A 20,550-nucleotide genomic window follows, 5' to 3' on the forward strand; every position below is an offset into this window, starting at 1 on the left:
TCAGCCTCCTCTCTGACCTCCCTTCCTCTTGTCTCTTCCCACTCCAGTCTATTCTTCATTCCGCTGCCTGGCTCATCTTCCTGCAGAAATGCTCTGGGCGTGTCACTCCCCTTCTTAAAAACCTTCTTAAAAACCCTCCGCATGAAGCAATAATAATAATAATAATGTTGGTATTTGTTAAGCGCTTACTATGTGCCGAGCACTGTTCTAAGCGCTGGGGTAAACACAGGGGAATCAGGTTGTCCCACGTGGGGCTCACAGTCTTAATCCCCATTTTACAGATGAGGGAACTGAGGCACAGAGAAGTGAAGTGACTTGCCCACAGTCACACAGCCGACAAGTGGCAGAGCTGGGATTCGAACTCATGAGCCCTGACTCCAAAGCCCGTGCTCTTTCCACTGAGCCACGCTGCTTCTCTCACTCTTGGCTTCAAGGCTCTCCATCCCCTTGCCCCCTCCTACCTCACCTCCCTTCTCTCTTTCTACTGCCCACCCCATACACTCCACTCTTCTGCCGCTCACCTCCTCACAGTCCCCCGTTCATGCCTGTCCCACCGTTGACCCCTGGTCCATGTCCCCCCGCTGTCCTGGAACGCCCTCCCTCCTCACCTCCACCAAAATAACTCTCTTCCCCTCTTCAAAGCCCTACTGAGAGCTCACTTCCTCCAGGAGGCCTTCCCAGATTGAGTCCCCCTTTTCCCTCTGCTTCCCCTCCCTTCCCATCTCCCCACCCTCTGCTTTTCCCCCTTTCCCTCCCCTCAGCACTGTGCTCATTTGTATATATTATGTATTACCCTATTTGTTTTGTTAATAAGGTGTACCTCTCCTTGATTCTATTTATCTTGATGATGTCTTGTTTGTGTTTTGTTCTGTTTTGCTCTGCTGTCTGTCTTCTCCGTTTAGACTGTGAGCCCGTCACTGGGCAGGGATTGTCTCTATTTGTTGCCGAATTGTACATTCCAAGTGCTTAGTACAGTGCTCTGCACATATTAAGCACTCAATAAATACTATTGAATGAATGAATGAATGAATCTGTAAAATGGGGATTCGATACCTGTTCTCCCTCCTAGTTAGACTGTGAGCACCCTGTGGGATCTGATTATTTTGCATCTGCCCCAATTCTTAGTACACTGCTTGACACATAATAAGCACATAAGTATCACGATAAGAATAATAATAATAATAATAATGTTGGCATTTGTTAAGCGCTTACTATGTGCAAAGCACTGTTCTAAATGCTGGGGGGATACAAAGTGATCAGGTTGTCCCACATGGGGCTCACAGTCTTAATCCCCATTTTGCAGATGAGGTAACTGAGGCACAGAGAAGTTAAGTGACTTGCCCAAAGTCACACAGTTTAAGCACTTACTATGTGCCAAGCACTGTTCTAATTGTGATTGTGATTTTACAGATGAAGTAACTGAGGCACGGAGAATTTAAGTGACTGGCCCAAGGTCACACAGCAGACAAATGGCAGAGCAGGGATTTGAAACCAGGTCTTTGTGACTCCCAGGCCCGTGCTCTATCCACTAGGCCACGCTGCCTCACGCTGATTTTTGCAGGCGGTGCATTGCTCTGGCTCACAGTCACTGGGATGGCTCACACGGGACGCTCGGACAGCCACCCAGGCAGCATGGCTCTACCACTCGTCTGCTGTGCGGCCTTGGGCAAATCACTTCACTTCCCTGTGCCTCAGTTACCTCATCTGTTAAAGGGGGATTGAGACTCTGACCTTCAACCCCACCCTATTTGTTTATATCCACCCCAACGCTTAGTACAATACCTGGCATATGGTAAGCGCTTGATAAATGCCACGTCGGCTTTGACTCGGAACAGCACATTGGAATGCAGCCTCTCTGTGTGGACTTAGTCTTGGCTTCCTGGGTCCTAGAATCTGGGCCAGGGTTCCCATTTCTGCTTATTTCCTTCAGCCTGGATGGGATTTCCAGTTGACAAGGCCAAGTTGGTCTTTTGATGTTGGGGGGGATAGGGGCAGAAGGGGAGGTTGTTCTTTGCGCTCTATTCTAGAGGATCTTAAGCTCCGCCGTGTCCTGTGCTCTTCTCTTACGAATAAGGTTGCATGCGTGATGTCCAGCTCAATGGGAGGCCTCTTCTTGTGGAGAGTAAATCGGCGGGGTTTGGCTTGATTCTGGGCAGCCAGGGCGTCACGGTGGGCTGCCATTCCAGAGCCTGCAGCATTAAACCCTGCTATAGTCCTTTTCACTGTGTGGACTTATGGAGAAAATATGAGTGCAGGTAGGTTACGGACCTTACCGGCTTTTTCTTCCCCCGTTCTTGCTCAGTGAGTCATAAGAACACTCAGTCACCTTGCTCTCTCCTACCTCACCTCGCCGCTCTCCTCCTACACCCCAGCCCGCACACTGCACTCCTATAATGCCAACCTTCTCACTATACCTCAGTCTCATCTATCTTGCCTCCGGTCTCCCTCCCATGTCCTGCCTCTGGCCTGGAACGCCCTCCTCTTCATATCCGACAGACGATTACTCTCCCCCGCTTCAAAACCTTAGTGAAGACATATCTCCTCCAAGAGGCCTTCCCTGACTAAGCCCTCTCAAACTCTTCTCCCACTCCTTTCTGCATTGCCCTGTTTTGCTCCTTTTATTCACCTCCACCACCCTCAGCCCCACAGCACTTATGTACAATATCCGTAGTTTCTATTAATATCCGTCTCCCCCTCTAGACTGCAAACTCACTGCAGGCGGGGGATGGTGTCTACCAACTATGTTATATCGTACTTCCTAAGCGTTTAGTACGGTGCCTAGCATGCAGCGTGGCTCAACGGAAAGAGCCCGGGCTTTGGAGTCAGAGGTCAGGGGTTCGAATCCCGACTCTGCCACCTGTCAGCTGTGTGACTGTGGGCAAGTCACTTCACTTCTCTGTGCCTCAGTTCCCTCATCTGTAAAATGGGGATTAACAGTGTGAGCCCCACGTGGGACAACCTGATTCCCCTGTGTCTACCCCAGCGCTTAGAACAGTGCTCGGCACATAGTAAGCGCTTAACAAATACCAACATTATTGAAGTAAGAGTTTAACAAATCCCCCAATTATTATCGAGTGCTTACTGTGTGCAGAACACCGTACCAAATGCTTGGGAGAGCTCAGTACAATCGAGTAGATAGAGCCGAGCTTGCAGACTTAAAGCGGGAGAGCACAGTACAGCAATAAACAGACACGTCCCCTGCCCATAATGAGCTTACAGTCTAGACTGACGTGGAGAGAAGCTGAAAGCAGGGAGACCAGCGAGGAGACTAAGAATCAATCAATCAGTGGTATTCACTGAGCGCTTACTTTATGCAGAGCACTGTAATAAGCCCTTGGAAGAGTACAGTACAAAGGAGTTGGTAGACATATTCCCTGTCCACAATGAATTTACAGTCTAGAAGGGGAGACAGATATTAATATACATAAATAATTTTGGGCAGTCTAGTCGTGATATGAACTTGGGCCAGGGGAGCAGCTGTTTGAGTGGAAAGAGGGCCTATCCATTCATTTATTCATTCAGTTGTATTTATTGAGTGTTTACTGTGTGCAGAGCACTGTACTAAGTGCTTGGAAAGTACAATTCAGCAATAAGGAGAAACTATCCCCGCCCACAGTGTTCTTCCCCTCGACTCTATTTATTGCCATGGTTCTTGTCTGTCCATCTCCCCCGATTAGACTGTAAGCCCGTCAAGCGGCAGGGACTGTCTCTATCTGTTGCCGACTTGTTCATCCCAAGCGCTTAGTACAGTGCTCTGCACATAGTAAGCGCTCAATAAATACTATTGAATGAATGAATGAATAATCCAGAAAATGTTTTGAAGGGAGAACCTTTTGGCAGTTAATGAATGTGAAGGTGGAGGTAGTCATTCATTCAACTGTATTTATTGAGCGCTTACTAATAATAATGTTGGTATCTGTTAAGGGCTTACTATGTGCAGAGCACCGTTCTAAGCGCTGGGGTAGATACAGGGCAATCAGGTTGTCCCACGTGGGGCTCACGGTTAATCCCCATTTTACAGATGAAGTAGCTGAGGCCCAGAGAAGTGAAGTGACTTGCCCACAGTCACATAGTTGACAAGTGGCAGAGCTGGGATTCGAACTCATGACCTCTGACTCCAAAGCCCGGGCTCTTTCCACTGAGCCACGCTGCTTACTGTTTATTGAGGTAAAAACAGAGATGGAAAGCTAGGAGACAGAGTGGTTTTGGAGGGAAAAAGAGAAGCACAGTTTGTGGCATGTGGAGTTTGAGGTGTCAGTGAGACATCCAAATGAAGAAGGCGGCAAGAGGAAATGTAGGATTTTGGAGTAAATGAGAGGTGGGAACCGGATGGGCAGATTTGTGTGTCGTCCACATAGAAGAGGTAAATAATAATAATGTTGGTATTTGTTAAGCACTTACTATGTGCAGAGCACTGTTCTAAGCACTGGGGTAGATACAGGGTAATCAGGTTGTCCCACATGAAGCTCACAATCTTCATCCCCATTTTACAGATGAGGGAACTGAGGCACAGAGAAGTGAAGTGACTCGCCCACAGTCACACAGCTGACAAGTGGCAGAGGCAGGATTCGACCCCATGACCTCTGTCTCCCAAGCCCGGGCTCTTTTCCAGGAAAGTAAACAACAATAACAATGATGGTATTTGTTAAGCGCTTCCTATGTGCCAAGCACTGTCTAAGCGCTGGGGTAGGTGCCAGGTCATCAGGTTGTCCCATGAAGTGCTCACAGACTTAATCCCTATTTTACAGGTGAGGTAACTGAGGCACAGAGGAGTTAAATGACTGTTCAGAGTCACACAGCTGATAAGCAGAGGAGCCAAGATTAGAACCCATGTTCTCTGACTCCCAAGCCCAGGCTCTTTCCGCTGAGCCAGGCTGCTTCTCATCTGTTAAGCGCTTAGTTTGTGCCAAGCGCTGTTCTAAGCGCTGGGGTAGATGAGGTAATGAGGTTGTCCCAGGTGGGGCTCACAGTCTTAATCCCCCTTTTACAGATGAGGTCACTGAGGCCCAGAGAAGTCAAGTGACTTGCCCAGAGTCACCCAGCTGATAAGTGGCGGAGCTGGGATTAGAACCCACGCCCTCTGACTCCCGAGCCCGGGCTCTTTCCACTAAGACACATGCTGCTTCTGAACGAGGGGAACAGACACCCTCTTGACGTGTGGTGTGTTTTTTCCAGGTGCCCAGCTGGCCGAGTGGAACTCATCGACGGTCTGACAGGTCTCAAGCAGTGCTCCCCGCCCCCCTGCGAGCCAGGGAGCTGTAGAAACGGAGGCACTTGTGTGGGGCGATCCCCGGAAAAATTCATCTGCCGTTGCCTGGATGGCTTCCGGGGGAAATGGTGTGAGATCAGCCGGGCGAAGACTGCGAGCCCGGGGGGACTCAGCTCCGGATCGATCCTAGCCATCAGCATGGGCCTTCTTGTATTCCTAGGTAGGAAATACATTTGGGGAAGTTTCTGATGGGGCTCCTGAAGACGGTTTATAACATAGCACCAGTGTGCTAGCTCTGGCTTAGCGGATAGAGCGCGGGCCCGGGAGTCAGAAGGATCGGGGTTCTAATCCCGGCTCCGCCACGTGTCTGCTGTGTGACCCTGGACAGGTCACTTCACTTGTCTGGGCCTCAGTTACCTCATCTGTAAAACGAGGATCAGAGTGTGAGCCGCATGTGGGACAGGGACTGTGTCCACCCTGATTACTTTCTATCTACCCCAGAGCTTAAAACAGTGCTTGGCAACATAGTAATCACTTAACAAGTACCATCATTATTATTATTGTTATTATTATTCATTATTATTATAGTTTGGCATGCCTCCAAATGGTGTGGGGATTTTTGTAATAATAATAATGATGTTGGTCTTTGTTAAGCGCTTACTATGTGCAGAACACTGTTCTAAGCGCTGGGGTAGATACAGGATAATCAGGTTGTCCCATGTGAGGCTCACAGTTAATCCCCATTTTACAGATGAGGTAACTGAGGCCCAGAGAAGTGAAGTGACTTGCCCACAGTCACACAGCTGACAAGTGGCAGAGCCAGAATTCGAACCCATGACCTCTGACTCCGAAGCCCGTGCTCTTTCCACTGAGCCACGCTGCTTCTACAAAACAAGTACCGTAATTATTATTATTGTTATTATTAGTCATTATTATTATAGTTTGTGCATAGCCTAGTGGATAAAACATAGGCCTGGGAATCGGAAGGACCTGGGTTCTAATCCTGGTTCTGCCACTAGTCTGACCCTGAGCAAGTCACTTCACTCCTCTATGCCTCAGTTACCTCATCTGGGAAATGGGGATTAAGTCTGTGAGCCCCACATGGGACATGGACTGTGTCCAACCTGACTAGCAGCGTGTGTCTTTGTAGAAAGAGCAGGTGCTTGGGAGTCAGAGGGCATGGGTTCTACTTCTGGCTCTGCCACTTATCAGCTGTGTGGCTCTGGGCAAGTCACTTCACTTCTCTGTGCCTCAGTTCCCCCATCTGTAAAATGGTGATTAAGACTGTGAGCCCCACGTGGGACAACCTCTTTACCTTGTATCTACCCCGGCGCTTAGAACAGTGCTTGGCACATAGTGAGCACTTAACAAATACCATCATCATTATTCTTATTTTGCGTCCAAACCCAATTTGCTTGTATCTACCCCAGTGCTTAGTACAGTGCCTAGCACATAGTAAGCGCTTAACGAGTACATGATTATTATTATTACCATAATAATAACAATAATCATGGTTATTTTAGCTTGCATCTGCCCCGGTGCTTCGTACCGTACCCGGCACATAACAAATGCCTTAAATAAAAAACGTTGTCTCTTCTTTCCCTGCCCTGCTCACCCCCATCAGCAGAGGTTCCCCCCCTTCCCCCGGGGGCTTTTGACACCCCAAATCCTGCGCCCCAGCTCTGAGAGGGAGGGCACTGAGTTGAGTGATCAAATCAACGATAATAAAAGAAACATTGATGGATCTGTCTGTCCAGCTCTTCTGGTCTCCTACACTGTTTGGAGCCAGTGGGGACGGGCCAGGTTTCAGAAAGGAGAAGTCTATCGCGTCCCAAAGAAACACGAGAGCCGGGAGGACGCGCGAGGAAACATCTTCAACTCTAATGAGGAAGGTGGAGGAGAGCATGAGCTGGTATGACATCTTCATCTCATTTTCAACAAAAACCCCTCTGTTCGGATAACTAGCGAAAGCATAAAGCACCGTGTGCGTTCAACAGCAGCATCGATCGTATTTATCGAGCGCTTACTGTGTGCAGAACACTGTACTAAGTGCTTGGGAGAGGACAATACATCAGACTTGGTAGACGTGCTCCCTGCCCACAACGAGCTTACATTCTAGAGGGAGAGGCAGACATTAATATATCTAAATCATTTAATATATATAATTTATAGACCTGAATGTAAGTGCCCGGGGGTTGAGGGTGGGCACGGAGCAACTGCCAAGGGGTCAAAGATCCAAGTCCAAAGTGATTTTCCCCAAATGAGCTCTCCTTTCCATCTACTTCCACTCCCTTTGGTGTCACCTATGCACTTGATTCAGTGTGTGCAGAGCACTGTACTAAGCACTTGGGAGAGTACAATAAAACAACGAACAGTCACATTCCCTGCCCACAGTGAGCTTACAGTCTTGGATCTGTACCTTTTAACCACTTGATATTCACCCCACAATCAGGTCCACAGCACTCTAAACTGAAAGCTCCTTGTGAGCAGGGAATGCGTCTACCGACTCTTGTATCTACTCTCCCAAGCGCTTAGCCCAGGGTCCTGCATCCAGCAAGCGCTCGATAAATCCCACTGCTTGCTCTTCTTCTGCGGACTCCGTGTTATGAGATCGCACCCAGAGTATGGCAGAATTTCACTTGTTCCCTCTCGGCATCATCCAAGCTGGGGCTCAGACCCCTTTCGTCTTCCAGAGACCCAGACTTCAGGAGCCGGGTTCTCCCAATCTGTAGCTAGCCCCGGGTACCGCGTGGCGCCGCGAAAATCCAGCACCTTCCAGAAGGTATCAGCCGACGCCACGGGCCTAAGCGGCCTTATCCGGTCTTCCAGGTCGTCTTGGGTCTGCCGCATCCTGCCCCGTGGGGAAAACTACTCCGTTCATTGTATTTATCGAGCGCTTACTGCGAGCGAAGGACGATACTAAGCACTTGGGAGAGTACAGTATAACAATAAAAAGACACATCCCCTACCCACAACGAACTATCCGTCCAGAGAGGAGGGAAGAGGAGAGATTGCCGTGGGAGAAGAAGGGTGTCTTGGCAAGTCTGGGTTAATCACAGAGGTCAAGAGAGTCTCCTAGTGTTTGGATGAAGCTTTCGGTGACTTTTTCTTCTTTTCATTTTCAGATCTCCCGTGCTGCCGATGAATTCAAGAGGCCTCGGCCCCCAGGCTGCATCCCCCAGCCACTTTCAGACCTCTCACCCCAGGAACCTCACCCTGGACCAGGGAAAGACACCCAGCTCACATGCGTCATTCACCCCCAACCCAGAGAGGCCAACCTGGCAGCGGCCAGCGGCCCGGACGCTACAGATTCCGCCTCTCCCGGAGCAGAGGAGGCGGGCAGCGAAGGGCAGAATCTCCCAGGGGATACCCTCTATGGGGTCCGCTTCGGAGGGTGGGGGACTCTAGCAGGGAGCCCGAGTTCTTTAGGTTCCCCCAAGAAGGTTGGAGACGTAGACGATGATTCCCTCAAGGAGTCGGGCTCCGACTTTGACCCCCTCAAAGACCTCTACGAGCTCTCAGAAGGGCAGCTCTAAGGGGGGAATTCCATCCTATGCTGCGGTCGGGGGCGAATCCTGCCATCTCCTGAAGATCTCCCCTCCCTCTTGGGGGCTTCATTCATTCATTCATTCATTCAATAGTATTTATTGAGCGCTTACTATGTGCAGAGCACTGGACTAAGCGCTTGGAATGGACAAGTCGGCAACAGATAGAGACAGTCCCTGCCCTTTGACGGGCTTACGGTCTAATCGGGGGAGACGGGCAGACAAGAACAATGGCAGTAAATAGAGTCAAGGGGAAGAACATCTCATAAAAACAATGGCGACTAAATAGAATCAGGGTGATGTACATCTCATTAAACAAAATAAACAAAATAAATAGGGTGATGAAGATATATAGAGTCGAGCGGACGAGTACAGTGCTGAGGGGGTGGGATGGGAGAGGGAAAGGGGGAAGAGGGTTTAGCTGCTGAGAGGTGAAGGGGGGGTAGAGGGAGCAGAGGAAAAAAGGGGGGAGCTCTGTCTGGGAAGGCCTCTTGGAGGAGGTGAGCTTTAAGTAGGGATTTGAAGAGGGGAAGAGCTTCAGCAGCAGGGACCGTCTCAGTTATTGAGCTCAGGGAAACAGGAGGGAAAAGGAAACTTGGTTAGACCCGCCACTGGTGGCATTTATTCGAACCGTTGCCTGCGTCAAGTAAATAATTAGTGATTTGTCTGACACGCTCCAATTTTGCCCATTGCTTTGGGTCACTTACTGGTGCCAACATTTGGCAGGAGAGGCTGTGTTTTAAATGACCACCTTGGATTTTTATTATGTATTTTATTATTGTGTATTTAATTATTATTAGATTTTATTATGCATTTGTCTGAATACTGAAATCTAGAAGTTTAAGATTTTGTAGGTGATTAAATGAGGGACTCTCTGAACCCATGTATTTCATTGTGTTTTCCATTGTTTTGGCAATTCATCTCATAGTGGGGAGTAGGGAAGCAGCGTGGCTCAGTGGAAAGAGCCTGGGCTTGGGAGTCAGAGGTCATGGGTTCGAATCCCAGCTCTGCTGCTTGTCTGCTGTGTGACTGTGGGCAAGTCACTTCACTGCTCTGGGCCTCAGTTCCCTCATCTGTCAAATGGGGATGAAGACTGTGAGCCTCACGTGGGACAATCTGATGACCCTGTATCTACCCCAGCACTTAGAACAGTGCTTTGCACATAGTAAGCGCTTAACAAATACCAACATTATTATTATTATTATTATCATTATTATTATTATACAAGATGATCAGGTTGTCCCACGTGGGGCTCACAGTCCTCATCCCCATTTTACAGGTGAGGTTACGGAGGCACAGAGCAGTTCATTCAATAGTATTTATTGAACGCTTACTTTGTGCAGAGCACTGTACTAAGCAGTGAAGTGACTTGCCCAAAGTCACCCAGCTGACAAGCGGAGGAGTGGGAATTAGAACCCACGACCTCTGACCCCAGCCCGGGCCCTTTCCACTGAGCCACGCTGCTTCTCTGCACACAGTGAGCGCTCAGCAAATCCCCCTTGATGGAGGAACAAAGACCATCATTATTCCTACTCCTTGGACACTTCCAGGTACGGCTCAGGGAAAGGGAAAGTGGAGGAGTCCGGGATAAAAACTAGGGAAAGACGGGGAGGGGGGAAGAAGGGGAGACCCTTAAAGGCTCCGCCCACCCCCTCTTTAGCTGCGTTCTGATTGGTGGAAAAAGATGAGCCGTGTGGCTCACTGGAAAGAGCCCGGGCTTGGGAGTCGGAGGTCATGGGTTCGAATCCCGACTCTGCCACTTGTCAACTGGGTGACTGTGGGCCAGGCGTTTCACTTCTCTGTGCCTCAGTTACCTCATCTGTAAAATGGGGATTAAAACTCTGAGCCTCACATGGGACAACCCGATCACCCTGCATCTCCCCCAGCGCTTAGAACAGTGCTCTGCACATAGTAAGCGCTTCACAAATACCAATATTATCATTATTATTATTATTACGGAGCGGGAGGAGAGGAGGAAACCTTTAAAGGCTCCGCCCACACGCTCTTTAGCTGAATTCTGATTGGTGGAGGAAGACTAGGGGGCGGGAAAGAGGAGAAAAGCCTCAAAGAAGGCTCCTCCCACCCCGTCTTTATCTGGATTCTGATTGGTGGAAAAAGATGGGGGGGAGGGGGGGAAAAGCCTCAAAGGCTCCGCCCACACGCTGTTTAGCTGGATTCTGATTGGTGGAAAAGGACTAGGGAGAAGGAGGGGGGAGGTGGAAAGGGGGAAGGGGACCCTTAAAGGCTCCGCCCACAAGTTATTTATCTGGATTCTGATTGGTGGAAAAAGACTGGGGGGGAGGAGGGGAGAGAGATGGAGAGGAGACTCTTAAAAGCCCCGCCCACCCGCTCTTTATCTGGATTCTGATTGGTGGAAAAAGACTGGGGTTTGGGGGGAGGAAAAGGGGAGGAGGCCCTTAGAGGCTCCGCCCACCCGCTCTGTAGCTGGATTCTCATTGGTGGAAAAAGACTAGGGAGCTGGAGGGGGGAGGTGGGGCGGGAGAAGGGGAGGGGATGCTTAGAGGCTCCTCCCACACGCTCTTTGTCTGGATGCTGATTGGTGGAAAAGACTGGGGGAGGGGAAAGAGGAGGAAAGCCTCAAAGGTTCCGCCCACCCGCTCTTTAGCTGGATTCTGATTGGTGCAAAAGACTGGGGGCGGGGAGAAGGGGCGGAGACCCTTAGAGGCTCCGCCCACCAGCTCTGTAGCTGGATGCTGATTGGTGGAAAAAGACTGGGGGGGGTAGGAGGGAGGAGAAGCTGTTTGGCTGGATTCTGATTGGTGGAAAAAGACTAGGGGGCGGGGAAAGAGGAGGAGACCCTTAGAGGCTCCACCCATCCGCTCTGTAGCTGGATGCTGATTGGTGGAAAAAGACTGGGGGGAGGAGGGAGGAGAAGGGGAGGAGACTCTTAGAGGCTCCGCCCACCCGATCTGTAGCTGGATTCTGATTGGTGGAAAAAGACTGGGAGGGGGGGAAGGGAGGAGAAGGGGAGGAGACGCTTAGAGGCTCCGCCCACCCGCTCTGTAGCTGGATGCTGATTGGTGGAAATGACGGGGGGGGAGGGAGGAAAAGGCGTCCTTTAAAGGCTCCGCCCACAAGCTCTTTATCTGGATGCTGATTGGTGGAAAAGATTGGGAGGGGAGGAGGAGACGCTTAGAGGCTCCGCCCACCCGCTCTGTAGCTGGATGCTGATTGGTGGAAAAGACTGGGGGGGGAGAGAGAGGGGGGAAGGGGAGGAGAGTCTCAGAGGCTCCTCCCACCCGCTCTGTATCTGGATGCTGATTGGTGGAAAAGACGGGGGGGGAGGGAGGAAAAGGCGACCCCTAAAGGCTCCGCCCACCCGCTCTTTATCTGGATGCTGATTGGTGGAAAAGATAGGGAGGGGAGGAGAAGGAGACCCTTACAGGCTCCGCCCCCCCGCTCTGTAGCTGGATGCTGATTGGTGGACAGAGAGGCGGGGCGGGAGGAGCAGGGGAGGGGGCCCGGCGAGGCCCCGCCCCCTAGCGCTCGATCCGGCCTCCGATTGGTGGAGCCTGGGGTGTGGGCGGGGCGGGCGGGAGGGAGGGAGGGAGGGAGGGCGGTGTCCCCGGGCCGGGCCGCCATTTTGTATGAGGGGAGCGGAGCGGAGCGGAGCGGAGCCGAGGCGGGATGAGCGCCGAGGCGGCCGACCGGGAGGCGGCCACGTCCAGCCGGCCCTGCACCCCGCCGCACACCTGCTGGTTCGAGTTCCTGCTGGACGAGGCGCTGCTCGACAAGCATCTCCGCAAGCCCTGCCCCGGTGACCGCCACGCCCCTCCCCTCCCCGATTGCTTTATTAATAACAACAATAATAACGGTATTGGTTAAGCGCCTACTAGGTGCAGAGCGCTGCTCTGAGCGCTGGGGGAGATACGGGAGAATCAGGTTGGCCCACATTGTTTATTATTAATAATAATAATGGTGGTATTTGTTAAGCGCTTATTAGGTGCAGAGCGCTGTTCTGAGCGCTGGGGGAGATACGGGAGAATCAGGTTGGCCCACATTGTTTATTAATAATAATAATAATGGTATTTGTTAAGCGCTTACGAGGTGCAGAGCGCTGTTCTAAGCGCTGGGGGAGATCCAGGGTCATCAAGTTGGCCCATATTGTTTATTATTAATAATAATAATGTTGGTATTTGTTAAGCTCTTACTAGGTGCAGAGCACTGTTCTAAGCGCTGGGGGGGGGGATACGGGAGAATCAAGTTGTCCCACATTGTTTATTAATAATAATGTTGGTATTTGTTAAGCGCCTACTAGGTGCAGAGCACTGTTCTAAGCGCTGGGGGGGATACAGGAGAATCAGGTTGTTCCACATTGTTTATTAATAATAATAATGGCATTTGTTAAGCGCCTACTCTGTGCAGAGCACTGTTCTAAGCGCTGGGGGAGATACAGGAGAATCAGGTTGGCCCACATTGTTTATTAATAATAATAATGGCATTTGTTAAGCGCCTACTATGTGCAGAGCACTAAGTGCTGGGGGAGATATAGGAGAATCAGGTTGGCCCACATTGTTTATTATTAATAATAATGTTGGTATTTGTTAAGCGCCTACTATGTGCAGAGCACTGTTCTAAGCGCTGGGGGGGGGTCCAGGGTCATCAGGTTGTTCCACATTGTTTATTAATAATAATAATGTATTTGTTAAGCGCCTACTAGGTGCAGAGCACTGTTCTAAGCGCTGGGGGAGATACAGGAGAATCAGGTTGGCCCACATTGTTTATTAATAATAATAATGGCATTTGTTAAGCGCCTACTATGTGCAGAGCACTGTTCTAAGCGCTGGGGGAGATACAGGAGAATCAGGTTGTCCCACATTGTTTATTCATAATAATAATAATTATGGTATTTGTTAAGTGCCTACTATGTGCAGAGCACTGTTCTAAGCACTGGGGGAGATCCAGGGTGATCAGGTTGTTCCACATTGTTTATTAATAATAATAGTAATGGTATTTAAGCGCTTACTCTGTGCAGAGCACTGTTCTAAGTGCTGGGGGAGATACAGGGTCATCAAGTTGGCCCACATTGTTTATTAATAATAATAGCATTTGTTAAGCGCTTACTATGTGCAGAGCACTGTTCTAAGTGCTGGGATAGATACAGAGTCATCAGGTTGTCCCACATTGTTTATTAATAATAATAGTAATGTTATTTAAGTGCTTACTATGTGCAGAGCACTGTTCTAAGCGCTGGGGGAGATACAGGGTCCTCAGATGGTCCCACATGGGGTTTACAGTCTTCATCCCCATTTTGCAGATGAGGGAACTGAGACCCAGAGAAGTGAAGTGACTTGCCCCCAGTCACCCAGCTGACAGGTGGCAGAGCCGGGATTGGAACCCATGATCTCTGACTCCCAAGCCCAGGCTCTTTCCACTGAGCCACACTGCTTCTCTCCAGCAATAGAGAGAGGCCATCCTTGCCCACAGCGGGCTCACGGTCTGGAGGGGGGGGGAGACGGGCAGCAAAATGAGGAGACGGGCATCAGTGCACCCCCGCCTCCTCCTTCAGAACCCTCGCTCCCTGCACCCTCCTCCTCCTCCCTGTATCCCTTCTTCCCTGCACCTTCCTCCCTGCAGCCCTCCTCCTCCCTCTTTGCAACCCCCCGCACCCCCTTCTCCTTCCTCCCTGTGCTCCTCCCTCCCTGCACCTCCTCCCTACACTCCTTCCTTCCTGCACCTTTTCTTCCTTCTCCCTCCTCCCTGCATCCTTTCCTCCTTCCTTCCTGTACCCCTTCCTTCTTCTCCTTCCTGTACCCCTTCCTTCTTCTCCTTCCTGCACCCCTTCCTCCTCCTCCCTCCTCCCTGCATCCCCTCCTCCCTGCATCCCCTCCTCCCTGCACCCCCTCCTCTCTGCACCCCGTCCTCCCTGAACCCCCTCCTTCCTACACCCCCCTCCTCCTCCCTACACCACCTCCCTCTCCTCTCTGCATCCCTTCCTCCCTCCTGCTTGTGCCCCCTCCTTCCTTTCAGTTGTATTTATTGAGCGCTCACTGTGTGCAGAGCACTGGACTAAGCCCTTGGAAAGTATAATTCAGCAAGAGAGACAATCCTTGCCCACAACAGGCTAACAGTCTGGAATGGGGGAGACAAGACATCAAAACAAGGAAACAGGCATCAATGCACCCTTTCTCCTCCCTCTACCCCCTCCTCCTCCCCCTTCCCTCCTCCCCTTCCCTCTCCTCCCCCTCCTTCCCTCCTCTTGCACCCCATCCCTCCCTTTCCTCCTCTTTGCATCCCCTCTCTCCTCCTCCTGCCCCCACAGCCTGGAGTCTTTTGGAGAGAGGTACCCAGAAAGGAGGGATGGAGGGTGGCCTTTCCCCGCTGGCCTTATTTTGTTCGATTCCAGGCCACTTCGGAGAAGTTCCCCTCCTAACTTCTCCCGGGAGAAAGGTGCAGTAGTGGACGGAGATCCTGCCTGCTGCCCCCCTCATTGTGGGCAGGGAATCTGTCTCTTCTGGTATTGTACTCTCCCAAGCGCTTAGTACAGTGCTTCGCACACAGTAAGCGCTCAGTAAATCCAAGTGAGTGAATGAATTAATCCACCTGCTAGCTAGTCATTGGGGCGCTGGGGGGGAAAGGGGGAAACCACACGTCCTTCCATCCATTCATTCAATAGCATTTATTGAGCGCTTACTATGTGCGGAGCACTGTACTAAGCGCTTGAAATGTACAAATCGATAACAGACGGAGACAGTCCCTGCCCTTTGACGGGCTTACAGTTTAATCGGGGGAGACAGACAAAAATAATAGCAATAAATAGAATCAAGAATTCCAGCAGAATCTCTACTCCCTCCACACCCCCAAACGGTTGTATTTATTGAGTGCTAACTCTTTGTGTACACCAGCGTGCTAAGCACTAGAAAGGTGCGTTCCCCGAATGACACAGAATGAGCCAATCCATCGGTGGAATTTACTGAACACTTACTCTGTGCAGAGCACTGTACTAAGCACCTGGGAGAGCACAGTTCAACAGAAATTAACGGGCACGTTCCCTGTCCATAACAAGGAGCGTTCAGACTAAATAGTAGGCAATGAAAACCAAAGCACGATTGATCGCTTGGGTTAACTGAGCACCAACTATGTGGAACGCTGCCTTGAGCTCCTGGGGAAGTATGCGGAGAGCAAAATATCCCTGTTCAGATGCTATCCTATCATTTATTGTCGTATTTATTGAGCGCTTACTGTATGCAGAGCACTGAGCTAAGCGCTTGGAGAGTATACAATCAGAGGTTATACTCCTTCATGTGGGGAAAGCTCTCGCATTCACCCCACACATCCAATCCATCGCCAGCGCCTGCTGGTGTCACCTTTACAATATCGCCAAGATCTGCCCTGTCCTCTCCATGCAAACGGCTATCGGGCTGGTACAGGCTCTCGTAATATCCCGGCTGGATTATTGTGTCAGCCTTTTCTCTGACCTCCCTTCCTCCTGTCTCGTCCCACTCCAATCTATTCTTTATTCCGCTGCCCGGATCATCTTCCTACAGCAATGCTCTGGGCATGTCACTTCCCCTCTCAGAAATCTCCAGTGGTTGCCTCCGAATGAAATAAAAACTCCTTGCTCTTGGCTTCAAAGCTCTCCATCCTCTTGCCCCCTCCTACCTCTCCTCCCTTCTCCCTTTCTCCTGCCCAGCCCGTACGCTCCGCTTCTCTGCCGCTCGCCTCCTCACCGTCCCCCGTTCTCGCCTGTCCCACCGTCGTCCGCTGGCCCACGTCCTCCCGCTGGCCTGGAATGCCGTCCCTCCTCACCTCCGCCAAACTAACTCTCTTCCCCTCTTCAGAGCCCCACTGAGAGCTCATCTCCTCCAGGAGGCCTTCCCAGACTGAGCATCCCCTTTTCCCTCTGCTCCTCCCCCTCTCCTCAGCACTGTGCTCATTTGTACATATTATTTATTACCCTATTTATTTTGTTAATGAGATGTACCTCCCCTTGATTCTATTTATTGTGATAATGTTGTCTTGTTTTTGTTTCGGCTCTGCCGTCTGTCTCCCCCGATTAGACTGTGAGCCCGTCATTGGGCAGGGATTGTGTCTATCTGTTAGCGAATTGTCCATTCCAAGTGCTTAGTACAGTGTTCTGCATATAGTAATCGCTCAGTAAATACTATTGAATGAATGGAAATGTGGGCACACTGTGGGTATCCCTCCTACCAACTCTCTATCTGTAAACTCAGTTTCCAGATTACATCCAACCTCTGCCTAGAAGCAATTCTCTTCCTGCCCCCTTCTCCCCTAACCTCTCTGTTCTTCTTCTGTCCAGTTCCGAACAGATTTCATCCACCCCTTCCCAACTCTGAAGCCAGTTCCTCCCCACCCCTTTTCGCCTTCCTCCCCTGGCATTAAAAAAAAAAAAAAAAGAGATGCAGTGCCAGTGCCCCCTTCTAGCCAGGTGCCAAGAAGTAGCATGGCATAGAGGGTAGAGCAGGGGCCTGGGAGTCAGAAGGTCATGGCTTCTAATTCCAGCTCTTGCACTTGTCTGCTGTGTGACTTTGGGCAATCCACTTCACTGTGCCTCAGTTCCCCCATCTGTAAAATAAGATCGGTAATCATGATGGTGTATATATTAAGCGTTTACTATGTACCAGGTACTGTGCTAAGCCCCGGGGTGGATACAAGGAGATCGAGTTGGATACAGGCCATGTGGGGCTCACAGTCTCAGTCCCCATTTTACACATGAGGTGGCTCAGTGAAAAGAGCCTGGGCTTCGGAGTCAGAGGTCGTGAGTTCGACTCCCGGCTCTGCCCCTTGTCAGCTGTGTGACTGTGGGCAAGTCACTTCACGTCTCTGTGCCTCATCTGTAAAATGGGGATTAAAAGTGTGTGAGCCCCACGTGGGACAACCTGCTTCCCCTGTATCTCCCCCAGTGCTTAGAACAGTGCTCGGCACCTAGTAAGCACTTAAATACCAACATTATTATTATTATTATTAAGTGAGGCCCAGAGAAGTGAAGTTACTTGCCCAAGGTCACACAGACAAGTGGCAGAGCTGGGATTAGAACCCAGAACCTTCTGACTCCCAGGCCCCTGCCCTGTTAAGACCTTAAGCCCTACATGGGACAGTATGTCTAACGTGATTAGCTTGTATCTACCCAAGCTCTTAGAACAGTTCCTGGTACGTAGTAAATGCTTAACAAATACCACGATTATTATTATTATTTTACTAGTAGTAAGGGTGGAAAAAACATGGAAAATGTTACTTGGGGTCAAACTGTGTCAGCTCTTTGCTGCTTTGGGCAAGGAGCCAGCTGTCCAACCTAGCCCTCCTCTCACACCCTCCCTGGCCACCTCCCTCCATGACCCCAAACCCTCAGCTTGCATCAGAAGACCTCCTCATTTAAAGAGACGTGAAATTTTCTGTTTCTAACTTAATTTGTTTTTTTGTTTGTTTTTAAATCCTAGATCCTGCACCGGTTCAACTGATAGTTCAGTTTTTGGAACAGGCATCCAAACCGTCCGTCAATGAACAAAACCAAGTCCAGCCTCCAGTCGATAACAAGAGAAATCGTATTTTAAAACTTCTTGCCCTTAAAGTTGCGGCGCATTTGAAGTGGGACTTGGACATACTAGAAAAAAGGTATTGGGTACAACATCACGAGCTGAATTTCATTTAAAGCACTGTCCTTTTGGGGTTCCGTTGTCCCCCGTTCTTGTGGTGCCAAAGTAATCCTATTGGGTATTCAGGATGAAATGTGAAAGGAAAGTGTTTAAATGTAAACATTTTGACTGCGGGCTATTAAAAAAAATGGACTCGTATAGTATTTATTGAGCACTTACTGTGTGCAGAGAACTGTACTAAATGCTTGGGAGAGTACAGTGCAATAGATGCGGTAGCTCTCCCAGAGACTATGATCTAGTGAACGAAAAATGATTGATGGAAACCGGGAGCTGATGTACGGTGTTCATTTTAAATGTTATCGTGTCTGGACATCTTTTTAAATTGTAAGCTTGGCTGCCGCCTGGGCACAGGTACAAAGGTAATTAGAGAGGAAAGTTATTGGCAGTTTTGAAACTTTGTAAGATGACAATTGATGGCATTTGTTGAGCGCTTACTATGTGCAGAGCACTGTACTAAGCACTTGGGAGAGTACAGTACAACAGATTTGGTGAAAACACCCCCTGACCTCAAGGAGCTTGCAGACTGAGAGAGACAGACATCAAAGTAACAGCCAGGGGAAGCGGCCGAGGGTAAGGGAATGTACCTAAGTGCTGTGGGGCTGGGGTTGGGGTGACTGTCAAAGTTCATTCAGTAGTATTTATTGAGCGCTTACTATGTGCAGAGCACTGTACTAAGTGCTTGGAATGTACAATTCGGCAACAGATAGAGACAATCCTTGCCCACTGACGGGCTCACAGTCTAATCGGGGGAGACAGATGGACAAAAACAAGACAACTTAATTGTAATAAATAGAATCAAGGGGATGTACACCTCATTAAAATCAAAAGGATAATAAAAATATATACAAATGAGCACAGTGCTGAGGGGAGGGAAAGGGAGGGGGGAGGAGCAGAGGGAAAGGGGGGAAAGGGGGCTTAGCTGAGGGGAGGTGAAGAGGGAGCAGCGGGAAAAGGGGCAACTCAATCTGGGAAGCCTCTTGGAAAGTGTTTTAGGGATAGAGACCCAAGGCCTCAGAGGATGCCGAAGGGAGGGTGAATAGGATGGAGAAATGAGATGTTAGAGAAAGCTTTCTGGAAGGCCTAGGATTTTAGGAAGGTTTTGAAGATGGGGAGAGTGGTAGTTTCTTGGGAGAGGGAGTTCCAGGCCAGAGGGAAGAAAAGAGCAAGGGGTCGTAGGTGAGAGGGATGAGAGGTTACAGTAAGAAAGTTGACATTAGAGAACTAAGTGGGTGGGCTGGGTTTTAGTGGGCGATGAGCGAGATTAGTTATGTAGGAGGGGGAGAACTGATGGAGCTCCAATGTTAAGGAGTTCCTGTTTGTGGTTGAGAGGACGTGATATTAAATATAGAGGGATTCTCTAATGCGTCCGGGTGCATTCTTAAGAGAGTGTATGCAAAGCCGACATTTGTGAACTGTGATTTCAGTGGAAAATTAAGGAATGTGTTCCAACCCCCAGCACCAAACTTCGCTTATATTATTTACTCATTCAGTAGTTCATTCAATAGTATTTATTGAACGCTTACTGTGTGGACAATCCCTGCCCAATGACGGTTCACGGTCTAAATGTGGGGTGAGGGGAGCAGACAGAAAAGCAAAACAGAACAAAACAAGACAACATCATCAAGATAAATAGAATCAGGGAGATATAGACCTTATTAACAAAATAAATAGGGTAATAAATAATATATACAAATGAGCACAGTGCTGAGGGGAGGTGAAGGGGGAAGAGCAGGGGGTGGGAGAGGGGGAGTTAGTGTGTGCTTCCTTCATTCCATGTTGCTGCTAATTGGTGAATTCACTTATCTCCCATCAAGCTGGATTTCCTAGGTAGTTGAAATTTTCAAATGCAGCTGAAGGCACAGATGCTCATGGCCACAATAACGCAGTTATTTGCATTCAAAAACCCAGCAACTTTTACACCGCTTTGTTTCACAAAAACATCCATTTGTAAATCCCCCTTGATATTTGTGAATTTTTGGCATTTAGTTAATCGTTCAAATGTGGAATAGAGAATGTTTTTTGTGGAGGCTCTGACATTCTTGCCCCTATGAATCAGTCAGTCAATTGTATTTACTGAGTGCTTACTGTGTTCAGAGCACTATACTAAATGCTTGGGAGAGTACAGTGTAGCAGAGCTGGTAGTCATAGGGGCTTACAGCGT

The 20,550-nt window shown here is 49.6% G+C and overlaps 2 protein-coding genes across 3 annotated transcripts in view; both read left to right on the top strand.

Annotated features, from left to right (window-relative positions):
* The window catches only part of LOC100075702 (neural-cadherin-like), a 69,684-nt gene extending 60,874 nt beyond the window's left edge, over window positions 1-8,810 (top strand). The window contains exons 30-33 of the mRNA XM_039911974.1: window positions 2,075-2,255; window positions 5,176-5,429; window positions 6,967-7,121; window positions 8,335-8,810. Coding sequence (XP_039767908.1) covers window positions 2,075-2,255; window positions 5,176-5,429; window positions 6,967-7,121; window positions 8,335-8,745 — 1,001 coding nt within the window. The 3' untranslated portion in view covers window positions 8,746-8,810. The remainder of the gene's footprint in view (window positions 1-2,074; window positions 2,256-5,175; window positions 5,430-6,966; window positions 7,122-8,334) is intronic.
* A 3,569-nt stretch (window positions 8,811-12,379) lies between these two features.
* Window positions 12,380-20,550, top strand: part of INTS8 (integrator complex subunit 8) — a 59,243-nt gene continuing 51,072 nt past the window's right edge. For both annotated transcript variants that reach the window (XM_029062194.1, XM_029062195.1), the window contains exons 1-2: window positions 12,380-12,532; window positions 18,174-18,348. In XM_029062194.1, the coding sequence (XP_028918027.1) occupies window positions 12,403-12,532; window positions 18,174-18,348 (305 nt within the window). In that variant the 5' untranslated portion in view covers window positions 12,380-12,402. The remainder of the gene's footprint in view (window positions 12,533-18,173; window positions 18,349-20,550) is intronic.

The sequence above is a fragment of the Ornithorhynchus anatinus genome, chromosome 4 (genome assembly GCF_004115215.2).
Source record: "Ornithorhynchus anatinus isolate Pmale09 chromosome 4, mOrnAna1.pri.v4, whole genome shotgun sequence".
NCBI classification, from domain to species: Eukaryota; Metazoa; Chordata; class Mammalia; order Monotremata; family Ornithorhynchidae; genus Ornithorhynchus; species Ornithorhynchus anatinus.